At 39.7% G+C, this 13,298-nt stretch overlaps 1 protein-coding gene across 1 annotated transcript in view; it reads left to right on the top strand.

Annotated features, from left to right (window-relative positions):
- Positions 1 to 13,298, top strand: part of LOC122806187 (acylamino-acid-releasing enzyme-like) — a 1,918,826-nt gene that overhangs the window by 1,895,912 nt on the left and 9,616 nt on the right. The window contains exon 22 of the mRNA XM_044076421.1: positions 6,154 to 6,260. Within this exon, the coding sequence (XP_043932356.1) occupies positions 6,154 to 6,260 (107 nt within the window). The remainder of the gene's footprint in view (positions 1 to 6,153; positions 6,261 to 13,298) is intronic.

Raw genomic sequence — 13,298 nt, 5'->3', positions numbered from 1 at the left:
AATGGCAGCTTCTAAATGAACCACACAGTTTGAGCGTCCGTTAGCCCTGTGGAAAGAACCAGCAGAATTGCTCCCTTGCTCGACAGGAAATTTTTCAGCCGGAATGACACAATTTCGGCCAGCACAGTGAATCTGTGCAACCGCAACTTGTTGCCTACCATGCTTAAGGTGGAACGCTGAAATCTCAGGGCTGCTAGCACCATTAGGAATCGAAGAAATCTGTCGGTCCTCCTTAGGAGATACAGAGCATGGCAAAAGTCGAGAATTCACAACGGAGGGTTGTGAAAGAAGCTCAATCAGCCGAGTGAGTTCCCCTTTCAACTCAGCAACATCCCTTTTAACTGCCAAAATTTCAGCATGTTCCCCAGAGTCCAAAATGGACACATGGGTATGTGTGAAACTCAGATATCCAAGTGAGTGTGTCAGCTACTGAGAACAGGGACACAGAGCTGCAAAGTGGTTGGTGTGAAGTTTTGTGGGGGTCTGAAGAGAGAAGGAGAGTCCAGCTCCAGCTCTGGAGCATGCCCCTTTATGCTCTTAAGAAAATTGTGCTTGGTGTAGGGAGCTGCATCTGGAAATACTGTGTGAATCCATCTTTGCTGTTAGTTGCTGTCCTTCACTGAAGTCAGTGGTGAGGATTGAATCTCCTTGATTGCTGGCCCAGAGTAGGAACCCATCACAGAAGATACCGAGTATAGTAACAGGGCTTTAAGTCAATCCATTTATGACATGTTGCTTAGACTTTTTAGTAATGTGTCCCTGTGAGTGTTCCAGTTGTTGCATGTCTTTGGATAGATACATGAGAAAGGGGGCATTATATTCAATGATTGGCCTAATGAGGGCTGAGTAATGGGGGACAATGTCATCCCTAAATCTAGACACAATCCCCTTTTATGTGCTGGAGAATGTAGAAGGACTTTCTCACAACAATGGACACATATTGCTCAAAAACTAGGTCATGTCCACATAATTTCCCAAATCCTGACCAACTTGGTCAACTCGTAAGTGTGCATTGTCAATGCAGTAGTTTCCTGTGGCAGATGACTTCCCAAAGGATAGAATAATGCATTTTTAGGCATTTAGTGTCAGTCCTTGATTTTGGCACCAATTATTTATTTGGGACAAGCCTTCCAGCAGGTTGACCAAGTCATTTGGGAATTCAGTAACTGCTCCTAGCTTGTAGTCATCAGCCTTTTGGTATTGGCTTTTACTTCAGAAAAGTAGTTGCCAAACAAGAGAGGACCTAGTTCAGAAACCCGGGGGACTCCACTGGTGACTCTTTGTCAAGGTAAGTGTGACATCCCCACTCCAGGTCAGTAATCAAGGGGCCTGAATCCTCACCACTGAAACAGGAGAGGAATGTTCACTTGGATTACAAATAGATACATTCAGTCTTTCCAGATGCAGACCTCTCTGCTTCAAACACTATTTCCCCTTAATAGCAGTCAGCCTGGGGTCTGGGTTTCTCTGTCTCTGTCTCTCCCCAGGTCCCCAGTAAGGATCCCCACTGGCACAGCTGTGGAGTTGAGACCTCAGTCAAGTGTCTAAGCCAAGTTCTCCACCCCTCTGTCTGTGTAACCAATGATTCATGCCTCTGCTCCAAGTAGCTGACACACACACACACACACTGTGAGATTTGATTTTCACACACACACACACACACACACACACACACACACACACACACACACACACACACACACACACATACACACACACACCTACCTGGGAAAGGCTGGCACAGATTTACCTGCTGTGCCCCCTTCTGCCCAGACTATAAGATAATTATCCCTGCCATTACAAAGCCAGCTACATAAGGCTCTTGCAAGGGTACAATTTTATTGAATGAAATTATTGTTAATACAAATAGTAATGTTGACCAAACAGCCAGGCTTCAGGAGTGGCCACAGTGTCACCAATAGATATAAGTACTCACAATATTCTCTAAAGGACCAGCCACAATGAAAAGTTTAAATATATTTAATAGTAAATAATAAAAGAACATGAAAAGACTAAATATCTGTTTACAATAAACACCAGAATTTCAGTCACAGGAAATATTAAAAATAACACAGGTGGACAGGTTCATACAATTACAGAAAAACAATACTTAACTAATGTCACTATATTTCCTGACTGATCCAGATAATTACTGTTCCTACTTACTTAATAGAGCAAGGCAAGATGAAGGATCCTTCTTTGTCAGGTTCTAAGTAACAGACTGCCCTGAGACCTCTGTCTCACCTAATATTAAAACATTATTTCTGTACAGAATTACATCACATATATCTGGCCATCTGACTTCTGGTTCCTATGCAACCCCCCCCCCCCATTGCTAAAAACTGCCCAGATTTAGCACCTACATGTCAATAATATACACACAAGAGCATTGCTCAGATCTGATACGGTTTCTGAAAGTCATAAAACAATTACAAACTTCTACTCCACCTACAGAGACTAACAGACCATGTTTCTTATAGGCATTGCATCTCTGGCTTCATTCAAAACTTTGAGATAACATCTTTATGGCCTAGGCACAGTAGTTTAATTTTCTTACTGTTTCTCAAAGTCAGGTGGATTGAGATTAACCTGTTCTCTTCCAGTATTCTCTGTTACAATATGTACTTTTAAACCGTTACAGTAATGCATGTACATTTCTTTTCTGCCCAACAGAGCACACTGTTGATGCATTTTTAACACAAGCAGCTTTACAAATACATTTTCAACACAATCATCTGTACAAATCAGTTTGATATACAAATGACATACAAATCTTTACAAAATTCCAGCTGGCTGTGCTGGCGTATGTTACAAATCCACTGCCTTACTTCTCCTGGCATAGCTAACAATACCTCACATCATCACAGTAACTTCCTCTATTTTGATTTCCCGTGTCCTATCCTTGAGCCAGTTGTAGTCCAGCAGGTGACATAGGGGTTTATTCCCTGATTATTCAGCCTTTCTACTAACACCTTACTCAAGTGTAGTAGACAAGCTAAATAGTCTCTATGCCTTCATGAGGAACTGTGTCAAAAGCTTTGGCCAGGTTGAGGTATGTGATGTGTACCATTTTGGTGATCTTTTGAAATATATATATATATATATATATATATATATATATATATATACACTTTGATTTTTCTGTATTTTTTATAATTGTTTTATATTCTGTGTATTGTACTTCCATTCACTTATAGGTGTAGAAGAATAACTGTATTGCTGTTTTGTATATCCCCAGGTTAGACTGAAATTGGTCAGTTGTAATCAGTGTTCTACCCCTTTTAACAAATTCAAATAAATATATAAATGCACTATAAAACATGTTTATATTTTAGCAAAACTACTTAGTTTATATTTTACCATTCACAAAAATACAGGTACTTGAGTTTTTCTTTTTTTAGTGCAGTAAGATATGCGAGATTGTGCATAGTATAAATTGTTGCATACCCAGGTACTCTCCCATTAAACCTATGTCCCTTCCTTCAAAGGTGAGGCCCATAATTCAATACTCATTTACCATTTATTTACAGTGCACAACAAAATAGAAAAGCATTGATTTTTCACAAGACGAATGTATGCCCTCTGAGTACTTTTTTACTGTCAAAGACATGGGTAAAAATGACTAAATGTCTGGAATACAGAAAAGATGAAGTGGTGATATCCTGGCTTGCAAATATAGTTGGGCAAGACCGTCTTTTCAAGCTGGGCTCATACTTCAAGTATGGATTGGCTGACCCTTTCTCTGAAACTGATAGCCATGGTCAGACCATTGTACATATTGTCATAATGTGGACATTGGTTAGCCAGGTATTCAGTTCCTTAAATGTACAAATGCAGTTTAACATAATGGCAAGCAGTAAACTGGATTCAGTTATTATTTTGGCTGCTAGTATCAGTTCAGACATCTGGCTTAATTCTTTTGGGTAAAAGTAAAACATTATTGGCTTGTCCACCTATTTTTTCAAAGCATTTGAATGTGATTTGCTTTGGAATGCTTTTGCCCCATACCTTTAAGAATAAGTATCAGTACTGGAACTGAAGAACTTAATTAAGTAATGTAATTATCAAATGTATGTGTAGTTGCTAATATATATCATTTAGTGTCTGGTCATGTATATTACTGAATGTCTGTTTTAAAATGTTTGTAATATGTTGGAGCTTTTCTCGCTGGGCCTCCACTGACTTTTTGACTAAACGTAGTTGGTCAAACCCAATAAACAAAAGCAAAATAAAAAAAAAATAATAATCAATATTCCACATCCTTTAACATAGAACAAAATCACTAGAAGTTGAAAATGTAGACCAAATCTATACTGTAAGTGTTCAAATATATTTTGAATATACATATAACATTAGTTGTTTTTCGTGTACTGCATTTTACATATTCTGTTGGCTGACAGATAACTCATAACTATCCTGTTTGCCATACTGATCTGTTGGCAGGCTATTTATAGCTCAGCAATTCTAGATAATTTTTCTGAACAACACATCCTGTATTCAGTACTAAGTAAACTCCCACATCCTCCTGAATAAAGAGTAGTTGTCCTTTGTCTTACCAGTGAAACTCACCTTACAATTACTCAGCTGACCTGCATAAGCAAAACATGTTCTGAGCATATGCTTACTTTAATAAACTGTAACACCTCCTTCGTTCAATGAATTTAAAAATGTTATGAATATAGTGTGCCATATGGAAATAAACACAATTAGGACAAGAACAAATAGAAAAACATCTTATTATATTGTATGGGATAATTTACAAAATTTGTTAAAAAAATTCTAATTTCAATAGCATGGTATTTTAGTTTAATTGATCTGATTGTAGTGGATGTCTTTGTAAATACTTTAGTTGTTTTGTTGAATATTATAATAATACCTATTTTTAATTACTTGTATAAAATTGTTATGATATTTCTCTTATATGTTAAAACAATAAACCTGTTTTGAAAAAAAAATAAACTGTAAGAAATTCACAGATGGATACTCTAAGCAATAACTGTATCTTATTTTTGCAAACTCTGGTAATCCTTGCTTCTCTCTTGAGATTTAAAGTCCTTGAATTCTTTTATGGTATTACAATAAAACCTTCTTATATTACCTGTGCATTTGTTAACGTGTGTCTCCAAGGCAGTAATAGTTTTCAGTGCAATTTCTGCTGAAGGGAACTACAACATGTGTGCTATTGTTAACACTTCATACCAGTTGCATAGAAATGTATGTATTACTAATTGTAATTCTACTAAAGTGCTCCTTGTAGCGTTATAGTTCATTTTTTCTCTTTAAATAATGAATTCACAATTTTATTGCCTGTGATGCATAACTTCTGCTCAGTAACATGAAGTAGTAAATATATGCAGTGTGACTTAAGTGTTTACATGTCAGAGTGTATGTGTGTGACTGATAGCATCTATGTATGTATGTATCTGTCTGTCTATCCATCCAACCCATTTGAGCAAAATTGTTGAACTGTGTATTTTGTACTGTAGGTGACGCATAGTGTAAATGTCAGGTGGTTGTCCTACATCTTCCATGGCAGAAAATACTAAACATACAGACTGCTTTCTTACAACTAATGACAGCAGAAAGAATCATAGCAAGGCATTTCTGTATATAAAACATAAAATATTTGTAGCTGCAGTGTAGGGCTGGAAGGAGAGGTATATACAAAGATGTCAAATATGCGGATGCATGGTAATAAAGAATGGATTAGACAACTGTAGACTTTTTATTTGATTTGTAACTGGATGTAGCATGGTAGTGTAGTGGCCTGTTTTCAGGAATGACTTGGAAGCACGTATTCATTCTTCCTGGAATGTGGAAGTTGTGGAAATCAATTATAAGTTTGAGATATGTTGCTTCTTTCCAATTTGTTAATTTAACTTTGACTGTAATGCCATATGCCTGACTTCTGGTCCATTGTTTACTTTGTCCTGGTTTGAGCAAGGAATATAGGGTTATTTTGGCAAGTGTCATACTCTACCTTCACTTTAATAATTTCCCTGAGTCCAGAGCAACTAACTAAATGCGGTTAAATTGTGAAGTATGCTGTACTCTAAAATGTTATCATCAATTTTGCATGCAGAGGACATGACTTAGATACTAATAGCCACAACAGCAACTAGTCTGACTAACTTTGTGATTTATGTCCACTAGGTAAAAACTCCAGTTTTACTAATGGTGGGTGAGAAGGATAAGCGAGTTCCTCCACAGCAAGGAATGGAATACTTTCGTGCTCTGAAAGTCCATGGGGTTTCAGTACGGTAAGTTTGTTTTTTGTGCGTATGTGTTTGTATGTTTTTGTTTCATCATATTTTATATCCTGTGGGATTTGAGAACATACCAGTGCTGAACATTTTTTTTATTAGCTTTGATACAGCTAAGAATTTCTTATATCTCTTTAAGCACTCAACAAAATTAATGGAATGTTGCCGTTTTTTTTCATTGTGGAATAGCTGCTAGAATGTTCTTCAAATTTGTGAGCTAACTGCTACAGTGGATTGTTTTCCATTTAAGTGATTTTTAGAGAAAGTGTCCTTGTTGAAGAACATTCATTATTAACAGGAGAATGTTCATAATAGCCATAGCCTGTCAATAGTTTTAATTTGTGTAATTTTCTAATAAAAATGTCCAGAACTGTGAAAGATGTGAAAAAGTTTATTTCATTTCATTAAGAGAGTTAGTCAGGCTAGGCAAGGCTGTTTTACAAAGGAAGCCTAATTAGATTAGCTATATAGGGGAGAAAAAGCTATCCATTTAGGAGTAAGATGCCTTACTGCTGAATAAAAAAAAAATCATAGTTGTTTCTCATGTCCCTTTTTACAAGCTGTCATAGGACTACATGTTAAATTAATCACACTTTTCTTCAATGTAGGCTAGCAGAAGAAATTGATTTACTGAGTTTGTGTGGGTGGTAATCAGTAACGTACTTCTGTGCACCACATAATTTGCTAGGTAGATTTGTTATTGGGAATTCAGTTTTGAAAGGAAAAAAGGTATTCATTAGTAGGTAGACTGTTACAGGGAAGTGAACTTTGAAGGCAAAAAGTATGCTGGTTAACGCCTAAGAAGGAAGAGGAGAATGGAAGAGAAATCCACTAACGGCAAAGTGCTGCTTAGTGTGAGGGAAAATAAAGAAAAGATGCATATGCTACTAAAATGTGATTTATCACTAGGTCTATAGTTAGTACAGTGAATATGGGTAGGTGCTGAGTAACTATATGTGCCAATTAGTTAAGTTGTTATGAGTGTTTAAGATTAAAGGTCGTGTTTGTCCTGTAGCTTATTGGGCTGCTTGGAAGACTGTTCCTTTTTGTGTAAGATCACTTATCTGATTGCTATTTCTCCAGCCTTTGTCATGAGTTACTGGACACATACCAGTGACCCTACTAATTGCTGCATACACATTCTATACAGTTAACAAAAACATCTGCACTCCCTGCTGTGCCTGTATGCTAACTCCAGGACTGCACAAAGATGGTATAGAAATAGCCAATGCCAACTGTTTCCCTTTTCATTATTTACATAATCTCCAGTTTGACCAGTAGAATATAACATTTCTGATTGGAAATGGGAGAACACCAGCAGTGCTTGACACATTTCAGTGAGAAAGGCTTCATCATGGGGATTAGATGATCGAGACCATAGCAAAATGTCTTGTTCCTTTGCCTTGATTTTTGGAGGTAATTACTTAAAAAAAATTCAACTGATTGTATGGTTCTTTGTATAGAAGTCTTTGGTCCAATATTAGTTGTTCATGGAATATTTTTTTCTGTTGAGAGCAAACACAGTTTTTGTACAAGTAGGGTTGCCACCTACCACATTTTTACTGGACTGTCCAGAAGACTGCACACTAACTTGGAAGTATTCTGTTGTGGCCAACAGAATACCAGAGTCCATAAAGTGACTGCTATATCACATCATTGTGATGTGATTTTATTTTTCCTTGACCTCACTTGGAAAACAGAAGTTATACCTTTTGCTTGATAAGTAGACACGCCCATTTATATCATAAAATCAGTGTAGCCAGGGGCTGGAGTAGGTGGGAAGGAAATGGACAAATGCAGGCAATGGATTACATAGGTCAGGAAGGATGGATCATGAAGGTAGCATTTGTGTGCTTTTTATTTATTACAAAGGTGGCAACCCTGTGCATAAGGTATGGCAGTGACAAGTTCTTGTGGCAAATCAGACACAGATCTTATTGTGTGATGTGATAATGAAATCCTGTAGATTCAATAAATCAAAAGGTCACAAAGTATGTCTTAGTAAGAGAATGGATTTAGTCATATTGGCATCACCGATTAAGTATTTTCTCATTGTGGGGAAAAGTCCTGTCTATAAAGTCTCCATTGTGGGTTAAGCTAGTGGTCCAGGTGCAGGAGTTCTGATCACATGAGAAAAAGAAAATGAGTGTCTAAGGGTTGACTTACTGTCTCTGAGGGAAGGGTGAAAAGAGGGATCCAGTGTACAGGTCTGCTGTAATGCCATTTTTGTTTCAGTTTTCTTGCCCCTGCTACTTGCCAACTATAGGGGCTTCTCTTGATTAATCAGCCCATTCTTTCCATACTGGATGAGAGCCAACTGAGGATGTCATTATCCTGGCAGCCATCACAACTGGTTTGCAGTCTTTCCAGTTTTCTCCCTAGCCTTTCCTGTGTACACACTTGGTAAGATACCGGGGAGATGATGTGCAATGGGCTGTCCATGGAACAAACCCCCCACTTCTGCAAGGCGTATTGCATCCAAGCAGCCCTGCTTCTCCCCCAACAGCGAAAGTGGTGGTCTCTGTCATCTCCACCATGGAGAAGCAAGCAATCACACCCCCCAGCAGAGGTGAGTGAGCCACTCCTCTTCACTCCTCCCCATCCCCACTTGGCTCCTTTAGTTTCAAAGCCACTAATTAAATTCCAGATGTTCTTCGTGTTTCACTGTTGTAGTCATTACATTTGGGTAATCTGCTGGCAGGTTGCCCTCAGTCGGCCTGAATAACAAAGTCTTGGATCCTGCATCGGTTGCTGTCTCTTCTTCCATGACATGAGGTCATCAGGGGTATAAAACATGCAGCCGATGCTTTTTTTATCAGTTTTTCTTGTGCAGTGCCCGAAGCAGAAGCAGTTCGCAAGTGCCAGTCGGCCGACTCCTGAAATTTTCATTTTCGAGTTTCAGAACCGAAGTCTTCAACCTAAAGCTATGTACCCCGTTGGGGAAACTTTTTCTTGCTCCTTACCGATGTCAGTAAAAGTTAATAATTGTATTACTTGTGGGAAGCAAATACCTCATAAGGATTTTCATTTGTACTGCATTCCTTGCCTAGGCCCTGACCACAACGTGCCTTGCTGTTGGTTTTGTGCTAAATTTAACCAAAGCACTATTAAGCGTCGGTATATTTATGCTTCTAAATATTTTGGCTCAAGATTTAACTATCCAGAAATGTTGCCGGTTAGCAATCCGACAACCGGAATTCACAAAAAAACCAAAGAAAAAGACATAGGCCGTCGAGGTCCAAAACCGACGAAGAAGCTTCTCCTAAGCCAGTCGCCGGTTCATTGGTACTCAGTGAGGCGCTTTCACAGCCCCTGATGCCTGCTACTTTTGATTCGCAGGCCTCTACCGAGACCCATTCGGAGTCCGGTATGCTGCGAGACACTTCAAGTATTGAACCTGTGGATGTCTCTCCCTTAGATGGGTCTGGAGCCGCTGAGCAGGCACCGGCTTCTGTGGGTGTTTTCAGGCCTAAAGATTTGTATATTAAACCGACGCCATCATCAAAAACAAGGTCAAATCCAACATCTGTGTCTATAAAACCGACACATGGGCTACGTGTTCAGGCCCCTACGCCTAAAAAACAAATGATCAAAATGGCTGAGGATTTAATTACTTTGATCAGGGGTTCCCAACCACCTCCTGTTAAGAGGCCTAGGCAAGGCACTGATTATGAATCTTTAGATCGGGTTTCCATTTCTTCCGATTCCTCTTCTGATCAGGAATTTTCTGTTCCACCTTATGAGGACTCTGATGCAGATGAATCCATCCCTAATCCATCCCTTCTGCTTCTCCTCTTCATGATTTTTCTTTTGGAGAAACTTTACATACCTTAAGGGAACATTTTCATTGGGAGAGTCAGGATTTTTCAGAATCCAAAAAGAGGCTTAGGGATTTCCTTCTTCTTCCTCAACATAGGCCTTTGGCTATACCTCCTGTTTTAGACATTGTTGATGATGTGTTCTCGGAATCAAGCATGGCTCCTGATTCCCTGCCTTCGGCTCCTAGTAAGTCAGACAGATATTACAGGGTTCCTGACTCCCACAAGTTTCTTTTTAAAAACCCTACTGCTGACCCTGAAACTATTTCTCAGGGTCCCAAGGGTGTTAAGGCTTCTACTGCTAAAAATCCTACCCCTTCTGATAGAGACTCCAGGGCACTGGATAGATGGGGTAAGAAGGTTTACACGTCTGCAGCCCTGGCAATCAGAGCTTTAAACTGTCAATTTCATATGCTTAAATATCAACAGCATGTCATGGGCTTACTGAAACAGAAAATGATGTTGATTTCTGTCTGTGTGGAAAATAAAGAGTTACAGAATTTATTGCATTCAGCTGAACAAATTGGAAAGTTTACTTTGCAATGTGGTTTTGATTCCTTGGAGGCCTCTTGCAGGGCCGCCGTAACTGGATCTGTGATAAGAAGACATGCTTGGCTCAAGGAGCAAAATCTGCCTAATCATGTTAAAGCAAAATTGTTGGATGCTGCTTTACAACAGGACAGTCTATTTGGTAATAAGGCAGAATAAGTTTTGAAAAAGATGGAAGACAAAGCTAAATCTATGCAAACTGTAAAAGATTTCCTACAAGTGCAGCCACCCAGATTCAGTAGGCACTGGCCTACTAAGAACTGGTTCTTTCCAGTACCCAACAGAGCCACTCAGGTCAAACCCAGGCACTCCAAAAGCTCCAGGTTTCAGTCACAAGGAACTTACAGAACAAAACAATGGGGTGCCTCCACCTCCAAATCTGGAAGTAGCAAGGCACCCCCCCCTACGGTAAACAGTCTCAATGACTTTCCTCTGCCATTTCCAAGCACTTATCTTTTGGCAGCCCCTTTGGGGAGAAAACTAGCACTTCATGTCCCAAATTGGCATCTAATTACCCAGGACAAGTGGGTTTTAAAGATAGTATCCCAGGGATACAGATTTCATTTCCACACATTGCCAATTCCAAACGGATGGCCAGATCTGCCTCCAAATTAGTGGGCAGAGGCCCAGAAACAAGTTATGTCCCTCATGGATATGGAGGCTATTCAACCAGTACCAGAAAAGGAAAAATGGTGTCCAATTCTGGACTTATCCATTCTAAATACTTTCCTAGACATTCCAAAATTCAAGATGCTCACTCTACAACAGATGTTCTTTGTGTTTCACTGTTGCAGTCATTACATTTGGGTAATCTGCTGGCAGGTTGCCCTCAGTCGGCCTGAATTCCAAAGTCTTGGGTCCTGCATCGGTTGCTGTCTCCTCTTCCATGACGTCAGCAGCCGACGCCATTTTCTTTAGTCTTTCTTGCCGTGCGGTGCCCGAAGCAGAAGCATTTTGCAAGTGCCGGTTGGCCGACTCCTGAACTATTCGAATTTGAGTTTCAGAACCGAAGCCTTCACTAAGGCTAAGTACCCCATTGGGGAAACTTTTTTCTTGCTCCATACCGATGTCAGAAAAAGTTAATAATTGTATTACTTGTGGGAAGTAAATACCTCATAAGGATTTCCATTTATACTGTATTCCTTGCCTAGGCCCTGATTACAACATGTCTGGCTGTCGGTTTTGTGCTAGATTTAACCAACGCACTATTAAGCATCGGTATATTTTTGCCTCAAAGTATTTTGGAAACAGATTTAACTACTCAGAAATGTCGTTGGATAGCAATCCGACTACAGGAGTACTTAAAAAACGCAAAGAAAAGGACAGAGAGAGACAGTTGAGGTCCAAAACCGATGACAAAGCTTCTCCTAAGCCAGTCGCCAGTTCACTGGTACTCAGTGAGGTACCTTCACAGCCCCTGATACCTGCTACTTTAGAGTCGCAGGCCCCTACCGACACCCATGTGGAGTCCGGCATACCGCGAGATACTCAAAATATTGGACCCATGGATGTATCTCCCTCAGATGGGTCCAGACACACTGAGCAGGCACAGGCTTCTGAGGGTGTATTCAGGCCACAATATCTTTATATCAAACCTACGACAGCTGCAAAACCAAAGACAAAGCAACTTCTAAAACTAAAAAAAACGATGCATGAGCCACGTGCAGAGGCCTCTATGCCTAAAAAACAGATGATCAAAATGGCTGAAGACCTTATTACCTTGATCAGGGGTTCCCATCCCCCTCCAGATAAGAGGCCTAGGCAAGACACTGATTATGAATCTTCAGATCAGGTTTCTATTTCTTCTGATTCCTCTTCTGATCAGGAATTATCTATACCTCCCTATGAGGATTCTGATGCAGAGGAGTCTATACCATCTGCATCACCTGCTGAGGATTATTCATTTGGAGAAACCTTGCATACTTTGAGAGAGCATTTTCACTGGGAGAGTCAAGATTTCTCAGAATCAAAAAAGAGGCTCAGGGATTTCCTTCTTCTCCCTCAGCACAGGCCTTTAGCCATATCCCCTGTTTTAGACATTGTGGATGATGTGTTTTCGGAGTCAAGCTTGACACCTGACTCCTTACCTCCGGCTCCCAGCAAGCCTGACAGATATTACAGGGCCCCTGACTTTCACAATTTTTTATTTAGAAACCCTGCTGCTGATCCTGAAACTACTTCACAGGGTCCAAAGGGAGTTAAGGCCTCAACAGCAAAAAATCCTACCCCCTCTAACAGAGATTCAAGGGTACTGGACAGATGGGGAAAAAGGTTTATACATCAGCAATCTTGGCAATTAGAGCCTTAAACTGACAGTTTCATATGCTCAAGTATCAACAACATGTTATGGGATTGGTGAAACAGAAAATTATGTTGATTTCTGAATGTGCAGAAAATAAAGAATTACAGGAATTATTGCATGCAGCTGAACAGGTTGGAAAGCATACTTTGCAATGTGGTTTTGATTCCTTAGAGGCCTCCTGCAGGGCCGCAGTTACTGGATCTGTGATTAGGAGGCATGCCTGGCTAAAGGAACAAAATTTGTTTGATCATGTTGAAGCTAAATTACTAGATGCACCTTTACAGCATGATACTCTGTTTGGTGTTAAAGCAGAAGAGGTTTTAAAGAAAATGGAAGACAAAGCTAAGTTTATGCAAACTGTAAAAG

Source organism: Protopterus annectens, chromosome 7.part0, assembly GCF_019279795.1.
Source record: "Protopterus annectens isolate FY-2018-M chromosome 7.part0, PAN1.0, whole genome shotgun sequence".
NCBI classification, from domain to species: Eukaryota; Metazoa; Chordata; order Ceratodontiformes; family Protopteridae; genus Protopterus; species Protopterus annectens.
This window is presented reverse-complemented; position numbering and strand designations above follow the sequence as displayed.